General features: G+C 38.1%; 1 protein-coding gene across 10 annotated transcripts in view; it reads left to right on the top strand.

Annotated features, from left to right (window-relative positions):
• The window catches only part of MTA3 (metastasis associated 1 family member 3), a 222,724-nt gene that overhangs the window by 184,138 nt on the left and 15,846 nt on the right, over positions 1-22,740 (top strand). For 4 of the 10 annotated variants that reach the window (XR_016038611.1, XM_088841516.1, XM_088841514.1 and 1 more), the window contains 6 exons: positions 1,893-1,951; positions 6,622-6,746; positions 9,481-9,632; positions 10,679-10,901; positions 18,306-18,392; positions 21,159-21,305. Coding sequence is in view for 8 of the 10 variants with exons in the window: in XM_088841516.1 (XP_088697642.1) it covers positions 1,893-1,951; positions 6,622-6,746; positions 9,481-9,632; positions 10,679-10,901; positions 18,306-18,392; positions 21,159-21,305 (793 nt within the window). In the remaining 2 variants the exon portion in view is untranslated. Of the gene's footprint in view, positions 1-1,892; positions 1,952-6,621; positions 6,747-9,480; positions 9,633-10,678; positions 11,313-18,305; positions 18,393-19,045; positions 19,125-21,158; positions 21,306-22,740 lie in introns of those variants that run through there. The other 6 variants (XM_055401001.2, XM_088841515.1, XM_055400998.2 and 3 more) reach the window with 4 other exon arrangements.

Below are 22,740 nucleotides of genomic sequence, written 5' to 3'. Positions count from 1 at the left end.
GAAAGTGAAGTCGCTCAGTCGCATCCGACCCCCAGCGACCCCACGCACTGCAGCCCACCAGGCTCCTCCATCCATGGGATTTTCTAGGCAATAGTACTGGAGTGGCTTGCCATTGCCTTCTCCATCAGGTGACCTAGTATATTATAATTCTTCAAGATACATGTCAGAACTGGTAGAGACAAAGGGGCAAATAGATTTAACAGGCATTTTTTCCCCTAAGTATATGATCACCCAATGGCAAGTGTTCAGTTCAGTTCAGTCACTCAGTCGTGTCCGACTCTCCACAACCCATGAATCACAGCACGCCAGGCCTCCCTGTCCATCACCAACTCCCGGAGTTCACTCAAACTCATGTCCATCGAGTCGGTGATGCCATCCAGCCATCTCATCCTCTGTCGTCCCCTTCTCCTCCCGCCCCCAATCCCTCCTAGCATCAGAGTCTTTTCCAGTGAGTCAACTCGTTGCATGAGGTGGCCAAAGTATTGCAGTTTCAGCTTTAGCATCAGTCCTTCCAATGAACACCCAGGACTGATCTCCTTTAGAATGGACTGGTTGGATCTCCTTGCAGTCCAAGGGACTCTCAAGAGTCTTCTCCAACACCACAGTTCAAAAGCATCAATTCTTCGGCGCTCAGCTTTCTTCACAGTCCAACTCTCACATCCATACATGACCACTGGAAAAACCATAGCCTTGACTAGACGGACCTTTGTTGGCAAAGTAATGTCTCTGCTTTTTGCTATAAAAATACAATTTAAAGGATCAGTAAAAAATTACCCTAGTGAGTTGTTGAGGTTGTGAATAGATACCCATGGCTTGTTGAAAAATGTCCAGTGTCGTCATCATATATAATTCAGAAAGTGCTTATTTCAAACTAGCATCCAAAACCAAGTAAGATGGTTCTTTAGAACATTTGTCTGCCATCTTCTCATCTGTTGTTGACTTTCCAAATAAAGTTTGCATGCGCGCCCCCCACCCCCACCCCACCCCCAGGATCTACTTAGGTAGATGTGAAGACCATGTGCTCTGGAAATCTGCGTTATTCAAAGTGAAAAGAGTTTCTAGAGATGGTGGCAATGATGACATCAAGGATGGTTGAAATGTGTTTGAATTAAATTACTTCCAAAAATTTCAACTCCTTATTTAAAAGTTTTAAGTTGTCTCCTTAAACTTTTTAATTTCCTTCTCATTGAGGAAATGGAGGCTTCCCTTGTATTCTGATTTGTCGTACTTTTGAATATCCACCATACATTATTTTCTTTCTCTATTTGCATTTACTGTTGTGTTGATCAGTCTCTGGCTTTGATTATATAATCTTTTCACCATGCCTTTCCCTGCATTTGGCTCCTAATTGGTTCCTAAAGATCTGACATGAGTTCAATCAAGCTTTAAAGTTTACTGCATATCTCCCAAGATTTGAGGGTAAATGCTTGTTTAATTGGACTTAGTTACTGTCTCTTTCTTTTGCATAGACTTTGGAAACTAATCATCTCTGAGTAATTTTCTAAAAGCAAAGATTATTGTTTATTTTTATCCCTCCCAGAAAGCAAAAACGAAATAAAATAGAAACTAAATGTGAAAAGTAAAAATGATTACTTATAAGTTTGATTTATCTGCTCCTGGAGGAATGGGAAATGGAGTTGCTCATTGCTCTATTTTTTAAATTTGTGTCTAAAATGTTTTTAATACCTGTTCTGTACCTCAGAATCTAGTGATTTTTCTTACAAATTTCTGCATTTTAAGAACATGTGCATGAAAGAAAAACTCATCTTAAAAAGGCAGTTTTTGAATTATGTTTTAATGTTTTATTTTCTTGTGAATTTTTTAAGACAGATGAAGTGGTAATAATTATTTTGACATTGTGTGTAAAATATTTCATCTATCTTTTCAATTAGAAACGTCTAAAGGCAGCAGAAGCTGAGAGTAAACTGAAACAAGTGTATATCCCAACTTAGTAAGTAATGGAAATCTTATAAAATATTTGCCATGGTATTAATTCTATCCAAAACCAAATATTTACATTTTTGTCATCTTCAGCCAGATTTGAATTTCTTTGTGTATCTTATTTTCTTCCACTACAAAGCACAATTTGCTTTCCATTATAATGCCACTGCAGTGATTTTATTTTAGGAAGAAAAATGGCTAGTGGGTGAATCCCCAGGTTGACTAACAAAAGGACCAGAGCAAAAATGCTATTTAAGCTTCAGGGAAAGTATTAGAAAACTAACCTATGAAAATATTATTTGAAGCAAATGTGTTTCAGAAAGCTAGCAACTTTTGAGACTTCTATATTGTATAATGTGTTTTATTTGGGTAATGTGCATTACCCTTTTGAGGTATGTTTTTATTTTATGGAGGATTTTACATTGTTTGTTTGGGGAAAGTTAGGGAATGTAATTAGAACCAAACTTTGTAAATATTGGATAAATAATTAATAGTCCTTGATTGTTTCATATGCCTAGCATTTATCATCTGGGTTTAGGAATTATTGTATATTAAAGTGAATGCCAGTTTTCATTTGCTACATTTTAAATGAATTATCTTTCTTTTTTTGAGGTCATAAGTTTGACAGTTTATTTGTTCAAGCAGATTTAGTTTATTAAGCACCATGTATATAGTGCTATCCTAGGTTCTTTGGGGATTAAAATGAAATTCACTACAAAATTCTATGTACTGATTCAAACCTTTTCACTCTTTGAGTTCAGTACAGTTATTGTATACCTAGCCTTTTCTTTACCGGGTTTCAATACATTAATACATATTTTAATACACAAGAGGCCTCATAGACAATGAATTGTTATATTTCTTATTAGTCTTTTTTCTCAAGGTAGATAACATGTAATTTATAAGGTCCATAATTTTTATTCAGAGCTATAATGTCCTTTCTGCAGAGTGGTTTCTAATGTTTTAGAAAATTATGTTTTATTTGACTCATCTATAAAAGAGCAACTCCCTGAAGAAAACAGTGTTGTGCTTCATGTGTCTTAGATTTTCACAAGCAAGTGTACCAGCATTCCTATACTTTACAGTGCTGTCACATTAAAGGAAAAGTAACTAGTGTTCAACAAATACCACAGATAATTGTTTCCATTCGGTTTTGCATTGACTTTGGAGTCTTGATCTAAGTTGAAGACTAGTCTTTGGGTCAAATCTCACCTGCCACTAGTTTTTGTAAATAAAGTGTTTACAGAACAGCCATGTTCTGTAAATCATATATGTAAATAGAAGTTATGAATCTGTATTGTTTAGTTGGATAAGAATCTGAGTTCTTTGAACAATTTCCCAATTACCTCTGAAACATTATTTTAGAACAGATTGTAGATGAAGTTGGTTTTTTGACCATACCACATGGCTTGTCATGCACCAGGGATCGAGCATGAGTCCACACCCACAGCAGTGAAAGCGCTGAGTCCTAACCACAGGACCGATGATTATTTTTCACTCTTATTTGTTTGAACCTGACTGTCTCCTATATGCGAAGCACTCTGTTCAGTACTGTTTAGATCAGTTAGGAAGACAGGGGGTCTTCTGGAGCCTGCATTCTAGTGTCGGGGAGACAGAGGTCAAACAGCTAGTCACCCAGCGTGACGAGAACTATGATGGAGAAGAGGAGCTTGTGTGAGAGTTTATCCTGGGACCACACTCAGGTGATGCTGTCAGGGAAGACTCCTTGTGGAGGTGAGTTTGAGTGAACTCTAGGCAAGGGATTAACTGGGTGATGGGGGCTTTCCAGGCTGATGGAATCATGAGATGGGAAGGGGCAGAACATCGTTAAGGAGCAGAGAGAAAGGCAGTGTGGCTGATAGAAAGAGAGTGGTGATCCGTGAGAGGCCAGACTGGTGGGCAGGGGCCAAGGGTTAGCCCTCTGGTGAACCCTGGAATTGGATTTGAAACAAGGAAGTGTCATGATCAGATTTGTATGCGCTTTAAGATGACTGGCTGTATTTTGGAAAATGGTTTGGGGAGTCGGGAGTGGCTGTAAGGACACCAGTTATGAAGTTCTTGAGAAGAAAGATGATAGCAACTTGACCTCGACCTGTGGCCTGGACAGGGCATGCTACTCGGAGGTGATTTTCTTGTATGGAGGGATAGAGGGGAGATGTTGAATCCCAGGTTTCTGGCTAGCTTAATTAGGTGGATTGCTGTGCTGTTCACCATGATGAGAAGCTGCAGCAGAGAACCAGGTTGGGTCATTTTGAGTTTGCTTTCTTCAAAAAGAGGTGTTGAGTATGTTGTCAGATATATTGTTCTTAAACTCAGAAGAAAGTTCTGGGCTAGAGGTCCAAATTTGAGCTTCACCTGCATAGAATATTGTTCTTGAAACTACAGATTTCTTAGAGTAATAAGAAATTAGCCTTGGACCAAACTTGAGGAAATCTATTATTTCTATATCACATAGAGTATGATAGCTGAAAAAAGAATAGCCAGGTGAGTGCATTATCACACAGCCCGAGAGAGGAGTGTCTTTCAAGGAGGGAAAGAGTTTAACAGTGTCCGATGCTAATGAAAAATAGCCAGGGAATGTAGCAAGATGGAGGTGGTTGATGACAGTGAAGATTGGCAGCTCTCAAGAAAATTGTCTGAAAAGGCAAATTCCTGGTGTTGAGGGTTGAGACTGGATAGAGTAATGGAGTTTTTTGTTTTTTTTTTTAAATAGAGATATGTAAATTTGGGTCCACAAAAGAGAATCAAGTATACAAAGTTCTCAAGAGGGCAGGAGGACTGGAGTCTGGAGTTCAGAGGAGGGGAAGAAGGATTTGGGCATTACCTAAAGGAAGGGCAACTTCATATAATGAAGCTTTTAAAACTTTATTAAAATCGTCACATTAGCATCAATCGTTTGTCCCCTGAGAATTAATCTATAGGTTCTTGGTTTTGAAAAACATATGTGTAGTGGTTGACCTATCTATATTCCACCTTTGCATACTCATTTTCCTTTTGTGATTATTATAATTATAGTCAGTGGTTTATTCAGCCACATAACATTCTAGATTCATTTGAACAACTTGAAGTTGTGTTTACTCTCTTGCTTTTTTCAGGCTGCTCAACTGTAAATTTGTATTAGCTCTCTTTTAACACATATTTATTTGACCCTGTGTTAAATGTCAGATATTTTCATATTTAGAGAAAATCTTCTGAAATTGACATTATCAGCCATTTGACTTCAAGGGGTATCATTTCTGTCTGTGTATAATAGATTTTTACATACCCTTGGAAATCTTAGTAATTCTTAATCACCACTTTTAATTTTGTATGTTTCCAACTGCAATCAGTAAGAGGAGAAATACTTTTTGTCTGGTTTAAAATGTGTTTTTAAAACAAATTTGTCTTCAAAATACATTGTTGGCACAGATAAGAAGTATAAATAATAGCCCTGTTTATAGAATAGAGCTTTCAGTGCACACAGAGGCTAGATGGTTTCTTCTTGGGGTGGCTGGTGATAGGGTGTCACTTAAGAGTTACAGTATCACTGGCAGAAAGAAATCTTAATTTGTCACAATTACGTATTAGGCTTTCACTGGTAAATGTTTAAGTGTGGGAATGAGAAAGAGCAAAAAGGAAACTCGAGTCTACTCTCTGCTGAAACTTCAAAAGTCTTAATAGTTGTGAACTCTCTTTACTTCACTGGACATAGGAATATGTATAGTCTGCATGTAGTCATTCAGCATTCATTACTAACAAATAATTTGCTAATTTATTTTGTTTATTTTCTGCCCAGCATATAGACATGAAAGCTCCTCTAGACTGAAAGTTCCTTGATGTCAGCACTTTTCTTTACTGGACCCTGAATAAATACATGTTAGGTGAATTAAGAGTGTATTTTAGAACATACTGTGTACACCTAGGTGGACAGTGTTCTTGGGTGTGACTGATAAGCAGGGCAGTTAGGCTACCCCAGATGGGAAAAAGTGAGCCATGTTGGCACAGTAAATACCAAGACAATCCAGGCTACGTGATTCTGAGGAATTATGGCCTCTGGAAATCTGATAGATATTACCTTTTTCCTCTTAAAAAGAAATGCCTTGGATACATTTATTGGTTTTTCTAATTTCAAGTGCTCCGTAATCATCTTCATAAAAATTCAAGCATAATAGAAATGATGAGTGGTCACAGTCTCCTGAAGTGCTTTTACCTCTCACGATAACCAGCTGATAACCGCGGTGTCACTGTTGACATGCAGCTTTTTTGCAGTTCCCTTGAGAGCCAACGCGTAGGGTCAGCAGCTGTCCCTCTAGCAGCAGGAATGGGAAGTGGTTTTTCCTAAACACTGCACACTGCTTAATTTATTTAATCCAGAAATTATTTTGTCATGATAAGTAATAAACTTTAATAACTTGCATCTTCCAAAATTTCAGACAGTATCCTAAGGAAATTATGTCTGGGTGAGGAAGAGATATGACTCTACTTATTTTGTGAGTGTCATGCCTATGAGGTTGGTTTTTACATAGCCTCGGTTTGTAAAGATAAATGGTTTGGGATCATTTAAACACTTTATTTTTATTTCTTCCTCACCAAACATTCAAATGTTTATGTGTGGTTAAGATAAATCAGCAATGAAATGTAGAATCTTTTGCCTTGTTACACAAGTCATTTTTATCACTTCACTTTATATTTCATTGAAAGCAGCAAACCAAATCCCAACCAAATATCCACCAGCAATGGCAAACCTGGTGCTGTGAATGGAGCCGTGGGAACCACATTCCAGCCACAAAACCCTCTCCTCGGGCGAGCCTGTGAGAGCTGCTACGGTGAGTTTTCTCCAGAAGGCTTCTTCCCCACTCCACCCCCTACCCTCCCAGGGACTGTGCTGGCAGCGCCTGGTGGGAGGTGTGGGGGTCAGCCCTGCATGGAGAGCAGGATAACGTAGCCTCAGAATGAATAGATGTCCATCCTTATCTTCTGCTTAGATGCTCAGTTCAGGTGTTAGGTTCCTTTGATTTGCTTCTGTGGTGTCCTGGGTTTGTTGAGTATTCCACAGTAGTGTGTGCTAAGCTGCATTCAGAGCTGTTACTAGCTTTGTGCAAACCATGGTCCCACGAAATATACCAATATACCTTTTGGTGTTTCTCAGTATATTTTGACAAATTAAAGGCTCCCCATAACTTTGTAAGAAGGACATACTGCTAGAAACTGCTATTTATAGTCTTCAGACCAGTTCTCTTAGAGCACTGGCTTGGGAGATTTTGTTTTATGATACTCTTGTTCTCAGGGCCCCAGAGTATTTATCAGTATTTATCCTTATCCTTGTTAAAAAAAAGTACCTGATGCCGGCAGCGTTATATTTGCCTTGAATGTTAAATGAGTTCTTGAGATGAACTGTGAGGTATTCGTTACTTTTTGTCTTTTTTTGTTTTGGGCTGTGCCTGTCTGCATGTGGAATCTTAGTTCCCTGACCAGGGGTTGTGAAGCCATGTCTTCTGCAGTGGTAATGCTGAGTCTTAACCAAGGGACTGTCATGGAGGTCCCAGATACATTTTTTATATTTCTTTAAAACCTCGAACAACAATATAGTCTCTTAAACAGGGCTTTGGTGGCACAATCATTGTGGTGGCACAACCACGTCCTTCCAGTCAGAGCAGCCTGGTGTGGAAGAGGGAGGACACCAATGCTGACTAAAAAATCTACTTGGTGCCCAGTTTCTGTCCCTCAGCAGCTCCCTGGGGAGGGACTTAGCCCGCTGCACTGAGGACACGGGGTGGGGGATGTTTTGACTCTGCTCCATGCTCCATACCAGGCTCCAGCAGTAGGAAAGGCTTTTAAAGCCAAACCATGTAATTATCTTTCCTACAACCAAGGAAGGTGTGAGCCGGACAGATTGCTGTCTTCATGGAAATAGCACATGCCTAACCTCGGACACGACTGAGCGACTGAACTGAACTGAACCATTTTCTGTACCATGAGAGCGCAAAGGGAAACACTTTGTGGAAAATTAGATTCTTTTGGTCAGAATTTTACATGGATTGCATAGCTGTTTTTGCATTGGGGGAAATCTTAGATTTTGAACTTCATTTATATTTAAATGAAAGTAGAAGACTCCTAAAGAAATGCTAGTGTCTTATTTTTGCTTTACAAACCCCTTTCGTCTTATATGTAGTCTCACATATCCCTTTAAATAATTATTCCACCATTTTTATATGTGCATGACAAAAAGGCAGTTTTAATTTTATAATTTTTGAGGTCCATGTATTAAGTTATCTATTATAAATTATATTTTAATATATATATCAAATTGATCTTTATAGAAAGAATTTGATGTTTTCTATTTGTCAGTCTTTAATTGAATTTGAGTCAATTGTATAAAGAGAAAGGCATTTGACATGTTAAAATGACATGTCATGATTAATTTGGATTAAAATACATATTTAAATACAAGTGAAATTTTATATTCAGAATCCAAAGTAAGTCCATGCCTAATATTTAGGATTCTTAAAATTTGTGTTTTAAAAAACTCAGCTTGACTTATTTGACTGTTTGGTTTTAAATTACAAGAGGGAACATTTTTAGGTTACTGTTTGCCAGGATTCCCCCAGAATAACACATGATGGCGTTCATAAGAAGTAGTATGACTATCAGTTCAATTCGGTCGCTCAGTCGTGTCCAACTCTTTGCGACCCCATGAATCACACAGCACGCCAGGCCTCCCTGTCCATCACCAACTCCCGCAGTTCATTCATCACTATATCTTCCCTTTTTGATACTGTCCTGTGAAGTGTTAGTTGATACCCTGATGTGCTGTTTGAACATGTTAACCTGATGAAGGCAATGTTGCAGGTCAAGGGTAGAATATTCAGTGTTTTCTGTCTTAAACTTCAGATCCATTGTGGGAATACTTAAATTGTTACATGGCAGTAATTTAAACTTCAGAGCAAAATAACACAGGTCTGTAGTGTTTGGCTCAGGAATAAATCAGCTGAGCTCTCAGGTAGGCGTGCTATGATCTTTGCTGCATGTGCTCATTTGATAGGGACTTACAGTCTTGAAACGGATTCTGTTTCTAAAGAGAGAAAAAGTGAAATAATTGTTTTATCTGTTGATTAAAGGAATGAAAAACAGATAACCTATTTCTGTCCAACTGTGGGAGTCCCTCTAAGCACCTTAAACCCTGAGCTAGTTTCTGAACCATAGGTTTGGAAACCAGGATTTAGTTTAATACCTTCCTGATAACTTACCTCCAGAAATGTACACAATAGAGGATGTTTTTAATGAACCAACAAAAATTCCTTCAGCCGCATAACGCGTAATAGAGGGCACTTAAATAAGGGCATTTGATAAAATAGAGAAATAAATGGCTGAATGAATTCTGACTTGAAAAATACATGCATGTATGAGATGTTACTGTTTGCTGGGTAAACTGGGAGAAGAAAAATGAGATTGTAAACTAAAAATGGCTTTGGACTATTTCTGAAATATTTGTCTGTATATGTATTGCTGTTACAAGTTATATCACATTCTTATTTTACTTATTTTTTCTTCCGTCTTTAGCTACACAGTCTCATCAGTGGTATTCTTGGGGCCCACCTAATATGCAGTGTAGGTTATGTGCAACCTGTTGGCTCTATTGGAAAAAATACGGAGGCCTGAAGATGCCCACCCAGTCAGAAGAGGAGAAGTTACCTCCTAGCCCAGCTACCGAGGTACACAAGCAGTGGTCTTTTTAGTGCTGAGAAATGTCATGTTTTTCAGTGCCTGAATCACTCCTCGCAAACAGAAGTAGAGTATAGGAAAACTTAAAAATAAACAAAGCTATTAAAGCTAAGAATAGTACTGAAATGTTTAGGGTAGGTGTGGAGAGAGGGCCAGGGACAAATCCAGTTTTTTCAGGTATTCAAAATATTGGTCTTGAGAGATTACTCATACAGAAGAAGAACAATGTGTGTGGGAGGTGTTAGCATGAGAAGAGAGCCTACAAGTTAAATATTGGTTTTAATGGCTTTTTTGGAAACAGTTTGCAACCTTTAGCATGTTGAAAATATGCTTTATTGAATAAAGTAATAAATACAAATTGAGCATTCTTCCTGTTCCTGAGCTATCATAGGTAAAACAGGAAAGCATGGACTCAATCTTGGGGTGAACAACAGTTTAAATATGATTTGGTAAAATTCTCATAGATGGCAGATAATAGGTATTTCCCTGTTGAGGACTAGCAAGATTTAAGGACCCTCACTTCAATATTTGGGACTTCTCTGATGGTAAAGAATCCACTGTAATGCAGGAGACCTGGGTTCAGTTCCTGGGTCAGGAAGGTCCCCTGGAGAAGGGAATGGCTACCTACTCCAATATTCTTGCCTGGAGCATTCCATGGCCAGAGGAGCCTGATGGGCTCATCCATGGAGTCACAAGGAGTTGGACACAACTGAGTGACTAACACACACTTCAATATTAAAATAATAATAATGTTACTCCTGGCAATTTTTCACTGTTGTGAGTATGATTTGGGATTGCTAAGGTCAGTTTAGGAGGAAAAAGTATAGGATCACAGACACCCCACTTCCACCCAGTTTCCTTCTTTAGTCCCCACCTCCTACTCCAAGGTACACACTTTAAAATTCTGTCCTCCTGTATTAAGTCATATATTCGTCAGTGAAAGACATAAAACTTGCCCTTTTCTTTGAGCAGAGTGCAAGCAGTATGTATGTGACACATTCTGGTCTTCACATGTTTGTTGGTGTCTGATTTACAGGACCCGCGAGTTAGAAGTCATATGTCTCGCCAGGCCATGCAGGGGATGCCAGTCCGAAACACAGGGAGCCCAAAGTCTGCAGTGAAGACACGTCAAGCTTTCTTCCTTCACACTACATATTTCACAAAATTTGCTCGGCAGGTCTGCAAAAATACCCTCCGGCTGCGGCAGGCAGCAAGACGGCCGTTTGTTCCTATTAATTATGCTGCCATTAGGGCAGAATGTAAGATGCTTTTAAATTCTTAACCTTATATGTTGTGCTTCTGACCATCTTCTCTTCCCTCTCTCTCTCTGTTTTTATTTTTGTTTGCAATAAACATAAGTTCTTGTGTGCAGCCTTTTATTTGGTTTATTTTTTTTTTTAACATTGTTTGTCTGCTACCGTTTGTATCACGCCAACCTGAAAAGGAAACATTGAAACTTCTGCAATCTTTATGAGAAAGTAGTACTCAGCAAAAGATAGGTGGGGGGTGATCCTACCCAGTGGGGTTTTGTGATGGAGTTGCCTAAAAGCCCTTATTGGGGAAGCACCTTTATACCCCTAAGGTAGAATAAAGCTTGCCAATTTGCACTAATGAGAAATTGTACGTCTTTGTAAACTTCTCAGTTTCCCACAAACCCTTTACAGTTATATAATATTCTGGAAATTCAATGTTTCATAACAAATTAGATTTAACAAGTTATAAATGAATTTTAAAGTCTTTGGGTGAATTTTCTGAAAAACATTTAATTTTTACAAGCTAGTGTCTAAATTTGTGATTGAGCGTTCTATTTGTCCAGTTTGGCTTCCATTTCATAATTATATACCATATATATTAGTACATAACACATTTTATTACTCACATTTTCAGCACGTTTAGTCTTGCTTATGTTTGTGGTTGTTAGAACAAATGTCATGTTCCAATGAACTGCCAGTTTTTCTCATATTACCATGTGCCCCTAAACGTGTCCGTAATGTGTGTGTGAGCTCTGATTCTAGCTTTGTTACTTTTAGTTACATTCCTGGTTAGCATGTTAGAGCCATGCAAGTTTTTTCCCCTATGGGATAAGAAAACTTGCTGTCTGGCTTAATAGATGGGAAGTCTTAAATTCTGTAGATACTGAGAAATTTCTTATTATGAGGCATTCTGGTTTGATTTAAAAGATGGTATCTGTAAAAGGAGTGATGATTGAAAAGTGGTTTTTGTTCCTGAAGATAATTCTCAGCAGAACAGTTGAAAGGCTTTAAAACATACTGGTAAAAGCTTTAAAAGAAGAAGAGTGCTTTGTAAAGGGAGTAGAAATTGGAAGTAATCTCTGTATCCCATGGAGGGCAAACCTAGCTACACGAGACTCGTATATTTGAGAACTTAGGCATGTATGCTGACATTTCGTGCTATTTTTGTGCTAGTGTTTCTGAGTTCATGGATTTACGTTATCATTTTCTTACCATTTTAAGGAACTAGAAAATATTTATATCTACTTAAACTGCTTAGCTGATTTAAAAGACATATTTTTATAAATAATTTCTTAAATATAAGGAATAAAAAATGTTACGAGAAAGAAAATGAATGAAATTCTCCCATTAAAATTGGCCAGGTTCCAGGATCATCTTTGTTTCTATGAATGGAAAAGAAACCTCACCAACTTAATTGACTTCTGAGGAAGCTTTTTCTCATTAAGTGTCTGTTAATTCTCAATTTGCAAATTATCTTTGTTTTGATGATTCTTCAGTGAAGTATGTTTTTTTCGATCATCTCATTTTGATTTGTTGCAATTGAAAGGCTGTGCCACTAAAAAGGGTCAAGATTAAATTACCTGTATTGTATTTCTACAAACATAGCTATCATAATGATGATGATCATAATGAACAGAGGCGTTTGTTGTGATGAGATTCAAGGGGCATATTTTATTTTGTAGTTAGCTTCAGTGATCAAGCTTACAGAATCAGATTCTCAGAATAATTTTACCTTGCAACTTAAAATATAAAAGTTTCACCAGCCGTGTGCTCAGTCCTGGTCCCCGCAGCCAGCAAGCAGCTAATGACTTCTTCCTAGCATCTGATTGCTTCTTGCATCATCTCATATGTGTACCTTGTTACAACCTGTTTAGCAGATTTCTTTGATCTTGGCTTGTTAGTAAGATTAGGTGTTAATAACCTGATGTCTGTACACAACCATGTTTGTGGTCCACTGGGAGGATAAAGCTATATTATTATTATTTTTTATATAAGCTTTCCTTGGTTTCTTAAAGGTAGTGGTGACCCTGTCCCTCCCTGTAAAAGTTAAGTCGCTATGATGCAGTATGAATGCACTTTCAGATCAGGTGAAAGTTTATAATTCTAAAGGTATTGATGGATCAAGAGCTCCAATTTATATGTTTAGTATAATTCTTCATAATGTTGGAAAAGGAAAATCGTTTTCCCTGTGAACTTGAGATTCTTACTCTTGTAAGAACTGCAGAAGTTGATGCCTATGGCTTCTGGCCTTGGCAGCACCACTACAGCAGTATCATAGCCAGAGTTTATGGGATGACAGATGGTGTAAGAGTGAAGAAGTAGGGAGCTGAATAGATAAATTCTCATTACATGAGGGAGAGCATAGTCATACCTTTTGAGTTTTCACAAATTAATTCTTGTTTAGAGGAATTTTTGTTGTTACCAGCAGCACTCTCTGACCTTTATTTTCATTAAGAAACGGATGTCAAAGAATACAGGAGAGTGAATAGGTGAATCTTTGTTTGCATGTCCATAAAATATCTCAAGGAAAATGTAAGAGTAATGCCCTCAGAAAGGGAAACTGGGAGGCCGAGGGAAAGGGGTGGGAAGGAAACTTACTACTGTTCATCTTTCTAAACTTTTTCAATTTTGAGTCATGGGAATATATTTCCTATTTTAAAAAAAATTTAACCTGAAATAAACATATGGTATAACCAACATGTGTTTTATAGATATAGATATAAAATGATTTATAGAACCAAACCCCAAAATATTTTAATAATATACTTTTATATGTAATTATGTAAGTCCATGCTGAAAATTACTAATATAAGTACAGAGCCTGAACCAGTTCTGCCATGTAAATAGTGCTTAATACAAGTGGATTGCGGGACCAAAAACCAAAACACTTCATAAAGAAAAGTATGATGTCCTGGACAAGATTCGCAGACCGACTGCATGGTTGTATCACACCATCAGGTTTCAGATAGCCTGTCTCTTCTCCCTCTTGACACCCCTCCCCTCATTAAAAAAATGCCATGCTGTAATGACGATGGTGTTCCTCCTTTGTTTTTGTTATCAGACATCACCACTGAGTTTACTGGATAACTTGTCAAAAATCTGTAAAATCACCCAACACCTGATGAGCACATGGTTTCTATCTGAGACTTAGGATACAGAGATTGGGGTTAAATACGAGCAATATGTTAGCAACATTCAACAGATGAAGCAGAAGTTCCTAGAGCAGTAGATCTAAATGACTTAGGTGCCCCCTCTGTAGCTTACCTGAATAATTAAGTAGTTTTTGAGTTGATAACACACTGGACTTTAATGATAGCACCATTCCCCAGTATGAATGTCTTCAAAGGGGAACCTGGAGCCCTTTTTCTCTGAACGTGCTAATTCAACTTCAGAAGTATCCTGGGGGCTCATATTCAGAAGAAACTTGTTATATATATTTTGAGCCTGGTGGGCTTCCTTCTATGGGGTCACACAGAGTCGAACACGACTGAAGTGACTTAGCAGCAGCAGCAGAGGTTTCTCAGCAAAAGTTACTATTAATAATTAAAGTTTTTGAAATTTTAAGTTCTGGCTTTAGGAGAAGTTTTGGCTTATTTATTTTGATAGTCTGTTATTTTAGTAAAAACTTGTCTTCAAATGGATGTTTTTAAATTTTTCTAAAGGTACAAAAATGACTACAAGTCTTAGGCCAAATCAACACCATTCCCATTCATACCTTTTTTAGGGCTAACCGTTGTCATCAGTGTCTAAAGTATTCAGAGATGACATGTGTATCTCTAACAAACTAGGTGTCTTCTTTGTTTTTGTACAGATGTTAATGTCTACATTGCTCTGTACCTTGCCTTTTTTACTTGATGGATCTTGGAGGCCATTTCATACCAATTCATTGAGAGCTACCTCTTCTTTTATCAGCTGCATAATAGTCTATATTTTGTATTTGAGCCAGTTCCCCTATTTTAAAACATTTTACGTTGTTTCCAGTCACTATTATAAGTAATGTTGCAACAAATATTCTTATATAGATACCTTTTAAGATTGGTATATGTACCTTACAGTTTGTGTGTGCATGCATGCTCAGGCGCTCAGTCGTGTCCAACTCTTTGTGATCCCATATGATCCCTAACAGTAAAACATCTGGGTCAAGCAACTTTCATTTTGAATTTTGAGTCACTGCCCAGTTGCCCTTAGAAAATCTATGATTTAGTCTCCCACCACAGTGTCTACAGAGTGCCTGTTTCTCTAGAACCTTGCCAGCAGTGTTATTGATCTCTGAAACCCTTAACTAGTTGGTAAGTGACATGTAAGTTATATCAGCTTGCATTTCTCATTTTGAATAAGGTAAAAAATTTTGCATATGTTTGAAAACCATTTGTATTTCCTTTTTCGTCAACTGTTTTTGCCCTGGCCTATTTTCTGTTAAAAATCATACCACCTTGTGGGAACTTATTGTATTTTAAGTTAGTTAGCTCTTGATCTGCAATTCAAATATTGGATTGGCCAAAAACTGTTCAAGTTTCCCCACAAGAGAGTATGGTAGAACCGGAACAAACTTTTTGGCCAACCCAATATTTCCCGTTTTGTCCTTGATTTTGTTGATGCTGTGCTGGCCAAGCAGGTTTTGTTTTGTATTTTTTTAAGTAGTTGAATCTTTTTTATTTTTAATAGCACATCGGTTTTGTGTCTTGTTTAGAAATGCCTTTATAAGAAAATTTTCTTATAAGAAAATTCTATGAATGGTTTTACTATGATAGCAATTTTGAAGGCCCATGCGGGAGACCTGGGTTCGATCCCTGGGTTAGGAAGATCCCCTGGAGAAGAGAAAGGTTACCCGCTCCAGTATTCTGGTCTGGAGAATTCCATGTACTGTGTAGTCCATGTGGTCGCAGAGTCGGACACGATTGAGCAACTTTCACTTTCGTGTGAGATAGTTTTGTGAATTTTAATTCAGTATGTACTTTTTGCAAGCTTTCTATTTTCCCCTCTAATATTTCCACAACATCTTAGAAGGATAGCCATGCGTTGCCCAAAAATGGGTAACTTTTTTCCAAGTTTACCTCAAGGAAGTAGGGCTCAGCCTTCCAGAAGCCACGAAAATATGCCTCATGTTTGGTCAGGTGTTTCGAGTGAGATGAGGATGTTCTCACTCTGGCTGGATTTTGATTCTTTCTGGTTTCTGGGCATTTCTTGGTTTGCATTCTTTCCCTGTGTGCTTTTAATACATACTGATTAATCCTCTTTAAATAGAGTTAGGTGAATAACTTGAGAACAAGGTTCCACTGGCCTGGTCTTGAGTACAGATCACAATTTTTTATTAACCAGCTCAGGTGTGGCCCTGACCATTTGTATTTACGATCACTCCCTCCAGACAGAAGCTTTTTCTCTTTTCTGTTGGTATTTAGTATAATCGCTTAATGGTTGCAGTTTCTATGTTAAATAGTCTTAGCACCCACCTTTCATCTTGATTTATTCATGGTTGAGACTGATTTTCTTGCCACCAACTACTTCCTTTTTAATGATGATTGATGAAACAGTGGATCCTTCTAAAGAGCTTTGATCTCCCACTCAAGTGCTCTGTAAGTTGTCACTTAGAACACTGCATAATTAATCCTACTAATATAGTGAGAAATTAAAAGCAGACTAATATAAAGTGAAATGGTCTTTGGGTATTGTGTTGGTGACTCTTGATGGGTTTTTTTGATTATTGTCAAGGTGACAGTCATGTGGGAGTTCATCGTTTGGAGTCACTTTGGCAGTTTTCCTCTGGGCCTTAGAAACTGGAGTAAAGAGCGAAGTAATAAGATTACTAACAATACAGTGAGGGTTTTTGTCCAAAACATTGAGGAGATGCTAAGATGATTCATTGGAACTTTATTAATAGAGTATTTTTCTCTTGTCCTCTTCCTAAGTAGAACTTGAATTTTTGGTGAATTAGTAATACTAGGAGATAATTATTACTATTAATTCATAGTGATGTGACAGGTGTTCAATCCTTGCAGGGTTTGGGCTGCATGTTAACGTTTGTTTAGATTACTTCTCCAAAATATGCTTATTATATTTCTGCCTGTAATGTCAGTTATTCAACAACAGGTGAAATACTTCATAGCTTAGTAATTTTATTTTATTTTTCCTCAAAGGAAATCAGCTGAGTAGGAGGAGAAGAAATTGGACCATTTATAGTTGTCAGTGGTTGCATAGTAATTAGCCAGTGCTTGGGATACATATTCAGATTCCAGGCTCTGCGTTATGTGCTTTGTCTATTTCAGTATTTTTAAATGCTACTTTCCCACCTTTTTCTGTTTAGTAGTTATTGGAGAAGAATTTCCTTGATGAGAGGGTTAGAGCTTATGAAAAAATTAATTTTTAATTTTAAATTATTTGAAGTTCCAGATTGAATTATACGTTTTAACACTAATTGTGCAGAGAATCCCTGTGGATGTCAAAGAAAACTTCCTATGTATAGGCCTAAAAATGTGGTGTCAATCACAGAAAATCTATAGGGACATTTTTGACAAAAGGCATAAACGTAACAGAGTCATGTCTGCTAAAGCTACTCTGTTAAGCTTTATGACAATAGCTGCAAATTTAAAAAACGTTTCAATACACGTTTTTTGGTCACTTCAAACTATGTAACTTAACTCTTGTATGAGATGCAGCTATCTTTCACATCTATTCTTCATCCTAATGACAGCTAATTAAAACAGTGTTTGTGTTGTGTGCTTTATTTTTCTCTGAAATGACTGTGATGTGAACTTTATGAACAAATATCCATTACAGTATTTTACTGTTCTGACTATTGGATGAAATACCTGTGTGCATACAGGAAACCTTGTCAGTCTCAGTGCTGATGACATCATAATAGGATATGAAGGACAGAAAACTAGTGATAAAATCAAGTGGCCCATTTTTACTTGGGGGAGGCTCATCTAATGGAACTGAAGTTAATCCAGATAGATGAAGACTCCTCCATAGAGGTTCATTCCATCGAGGTCAGGGCTGGTCACGTCTGTTGCCTTTGTCAGCCGTCATTTTTGTCTTCCATGCCAGATTTATCTTACATTAGGACTGATAACACCTCGTATTTTATGGAAGCTTTTCTACTATAATATAGAAATGGCATGGCTAGACAGGAAGCATATTTCCACTGTTTAGAGATGTGCGAACACGGAAAGAAAGCATGCACGTGTAAGATGTGTTAGCTGTTTCACAAGGGACTTTAAAGCGAGTGTTCCCCAGGTAAAACCCCATTCAGTAATTTGGAACCAGAACTGGAACCAGTTTATTCTTAAACCCCAAAGGAAACTGGTGGGTTTTTTGTAGTGTTTTCCACTTGCAGCGTGTATCTCTGTGGTGTGTGCAGCATCAGCAGAGAAATCAGCCTCACTGGTTGTCTCCGTGTTTCTCTCTCCTCAGATGCAGACAGACATGCGGATCTATCTGGAAGTCCACTGAAAAGCAAAAGCACTAGGAAACCTTTGGCATGTATCATTGGGTATTTAGGTGGGTATTTTTTAATAGAAGAAAAGCTTGGAGAAAAGTATCTACATCTTATCACCGGCTACTCAAAATTGACATACCTATATTAAATGTAAGCCTTTCAAGTAGCTGAAATTGGATACCTTCATATGAATAGTCAATTTATTTTATTTGAGAAGTGTTTGATTACCAAAACACACAGAGAACATAATACAGAGTTAGAGATAGGTTTATTTTTCCTAAAAATGTAATGTGTATTTATGTATATAAATACAGATTAAGCAAGAAGAGGAAAATGAGAATCACTAAATTATTAATTGAAGTATAATTGACTTACAGTGTTATATTAGTTTCAGGTATACCACATGAATGATTTGACATTTATACACATTACAGGATGATCACCATGATAATTCTAATTACCATCTGTCACCATCCCAAGTTATTATAAAATTAAGGATGAATATTCTTTTTTTTGGCTGCATCACATGGCTTGCAGGGTCTTAGTTTACTGACCAGGGATTGAATCCAGGCCCAAGACAATGAAAGTGCTGAGTCCTAACTACTGGACTGCCAAGGAATTCTTAAGGGTGAATTTTTTTTTATTTTAAGATTTTTTGATGGGGACCATTTTTAAAGTCTTTATTGAATGTGTTACAATATTATTTCTGTTTTAGTTTTGGTTTTTTGGCTCCGAGGCATGTGACATCTTAGCTCCCCAACCAGGGATTGAACCTGCACCCCCTGCATTGGAAGGTGAAGTCTTAGCCACTGGATCACCAGGGAAGTCCCAAAGATGAATATTTTTAATATTTTGATATAAACCCGTCCACTGTTTTCAAACCCACCTCACCCCTTCCCTTAAATAAAGATTCGTGTACTTTTTTTTAAAATAAAAAGAGATAAAACTGGTATTTAAACCACCTTTAAACAATATTTATAGTTTTGATGTGCCAATTAAGGTTACTTGAAAGGGGAGCATTAGTATTGCTTTCTGGTTTTTATCCTATTATTTAACTTCAAAGTCACAAAATATGGTAGTTCCATTTATATTTTGAAATATAATAATTAAGAATAATGTAACATTACCAGGAAGTAACTTTTTTTTGGCAAAGTTTTAAGATAAATAATTTGTGAAATAATGGTTTCTAAAATGATTCCTGTTTTACCTAGGAGCTCTAATGGCATGTTTTTATGCTTCTAATATTCTTTGTTTTTTCATCTTCTCAGTAAAAATGAAGTATGTGCTCAGAGTTGCATTGAACCTTATTATTTTGTCAGAAAGATTTGTACTTATGAAGTGTCCAGACTTAAGAGGTCCAGTCTTTTAAAAATCAAAGTGTGGCCTTAAACTTGGTATATTATCTGGTCCTTATCAGATCATCCTAAGAGTCAGAGCGCACAGCTTCCTCTTTGATATTACTTTGCCACCTTATTTCCTGTTTTATTCCTTCAAGGCCTAAAGACTTGCTTTGATATCCCCTAAAATATTACATGGTTATCACGGGTACGACCTTACTCACGGTGATCTAGTCTTTGAAGTTTCCTAACTATGTTCCCTTACAGGGCCTAATCCTAGAAGCCTCTCCCACCTTGCAAAGGATAGTATCTGATCATAAGATGATCATAAGAAATAAAATATGACATTGAATATTAGCATTTCCATAGGTAATTGTACGTTCTTCCTATGGGCAAACTGGTCTCTGTCTCCACCAGAGAAACCCACAGCGAGGCTGTCCTTACTAACTGAATCACTTCCCTACAGAACACATTTCTGGGTGTTTACTATGTGCAAGACACTTCACTAAGTTATTTAGGGAACACTAGGATGAACATACAACTTCCTTTCCCTCAAAAATCCTCCACTAGTGAGGAAGGCATACAGGTAAAGACAGTGGAGCTCTTCCTAAATTTCAGTACATAATGCTGATATCCTGGCCCTCGCCGGGGAAGACGGGGTGGCTTGTGCATGGTTGGCATGCTGGGTGGTAACTCAGGATCAGTGAGCAGGTTCAGCTTTAGAGAAGAGGTCGCCTGGTTTTAGTAATAGACGGAGGTCCTTAAATCCAGTTTCTGCAGTGTTGCAATTTATGTCCATCTACTCGATCCAAAAAGTGTTAAGTAGTGCAGGGCTGTATGGCTGACAGCAACATACTTCACATAAACACACGCGCACCACACACACCGTACAGTTTTGGATAAAGCTTTTCTCCTGCTACTTCTTAGCACTAGTATTTAGACTTCGGTGTCAGATTTCATCTGTATCAAACTGATTTTGGCCGGGAGTGACTGACCCTGGTCCTGTATTCTGGTTGCAGAGCCAGAGGAGGAATCCTGTTTTCTCAGAAAGCTACCACACACCAGATGTGCTGCATGCCTTGTTCTTAGTGAGATGGAGTGCAGAGGTAGTTTTCTTTGAGGCTGCCTCTCCAGATAGACTTTGAATTTCTAATTCCTTCAAGAGTCAGATGCCTTATTCCCTTAGTAAATCTTGTGTTTAAGTGACCTTCTGAAGCGGCTTTTTTTTTTTTTTTCCTTCTTGTACTCACAACATGAAGCTCAGAGCTTCAGCTAGCAGGGGCAGAACCAGCTCCCTTTTGATAAACAAAGCCATGGTAACAACACTTGAAGTTGATTCATTATGCAAGTCCTTGGGAAAACAGGCTGGTTCGTAAGGAACTGGCTCTCAGCTCATTAAGAAATAAGATGTGTCCCTGTTAGCCGGTGGTAAGTGCACACAGATTTTTAATACCATGTTCTGAGTTGAGAAACCTTTCTTCCCCCTGTCAGAGATCCATCCGTCGAAGAAACCTAATGTAATTCGATCTACACCAAGCCTGCAAACCCCAACCACCAAGCGGATGCTAGCCACCCCGAATCACACGTCTCTGAGCATTTTGGGGAAAAGAAACTACAGTCATCACAATGGCCTGGATGGTATGTAAGCCCAGGAATTCTGGGGGCTGATCCTGTAGACCAGGGCCTCTCTGCCCTTGACTGCTCTGGAGTGTTGTCTGCCATGTGCAGGAAAGTATAACAGACAGGTTCTTCTTCCCTCTGACTGAACTGTGCGGAAAGAGGGATGTAAAGGAAGGCTGCCGTGTACCACAGTGAAGACATTTTGCCAACTGCTGTTTCTCCATCTTCACAGAAGGGACCTTTTTGCTCCCATTTCCCGTTAGGAGGCTGGTTTGGAAATGAAGTCTGTATTTAGCAGCTTGCCTCTGCTGGATAATAATGCTCTTGCTGTGATGCACACTCACTGCTCACCTCTGTTTTCTTGAGCAGAAGGGATTATTTTGCCTCGTGTCTGAGACAGCAGTGCTCTCAGGGGGGTTCTTTGGTGTTCTCAGGATCATTTTGAATTTGGCATTTGTCCCTGACTTCGTTCACCTTATAAATTTTCTTAATTGCTCAAGGGTACTATAAGTCATGGAAAGGATTACCTAGGTGATGTCCTAAATACAGAAATAATAATTTGTTTGAAATGGGAAAACTGAGAAATATCACCTCTTACCCAAAGTACTTCTCCTGGGCTTGGCCATATAATGACTCTTCAGGTGGAATTGAATTATCTTCCCATTTGGACTGTAAACACAAGTGTTATAAATCATCTGGGCAGTACATATTGTTCATTTCAATAGTCCTAGAGTTTGAAGCTGTCTTGATTGTTTAAATGTTGGCATTTATTTATGAATAAAACTCCAGTCTTTTCATGCCTTGTGGGACTCTAAATTCCTTCAGTGGCAGTAAGTTATTTATAATGAGGCCCTAGAGCAAGGATGTGGAGGAGACCTTCTAGTAATGATTTCCCGTGGTGGTTTTCCTTCTGTATGACTTTTGATGGTCATAGTGATGTCAAGATGGATAAAAAATTGAGGGTGAAGAGTTTAGTTTGCATTTATCAATGTGCTGCAGATATGACTTTTGAGAATTTAGCTGCATAGTAGTCTTGCAGAAATACTTTCTTGTTAATGAGAACATCAGCCATCCTTGCCTCAATATGCCTGATGTCTAGTCAGCAGAGGTCCAAGGAAGGATTGTGTCAGAATGTGGAGATGGGATTGCGTTCCAACTTTTCCTTGCGTGCAGCATGGGACCTTTAGATTCAGCCTTAAATGGAATCAAGAATCTTTCTTTTCCATTTTATCACCTCCCTGGACAGTCTAGGTATGTAGCCCTACTGCAGAAAGTAAGTTCTTGTCTATTTTATAGTTATATATTCTGTATGGTAAAAAGAGTCTTGCTGTGACCGATGTTGGAACAGTGGCTTTTTAGTGTCTCTCCACTCACACCCCATGGTGATGGCCATTCTGGGCCCCATTCCTACCCGTCCGTTGTGGCTCCTTTTGTTCTTCCCTTGTATCACAGG

This window comes from Moschus berezovskii, chromosome 11, assembly GCF_049115385.1.
Source record: "Moschus berezovskii isolate FMDL1 chromosome 11, NW_MosBer_1.0, whole genome shotgun sequence".
Taxonomy (NCBI): domain Eukaryota; kingdom Metazoa; phylum Chordata; class Mammalia; order Artiodactyla; family Moschidae; genus Moschus; species Moschus berezovskii.
Note: the sequence above shows the minus strand (reverse complement) of the source record. Positions and strands in the feature narration are given on the sequence as shown.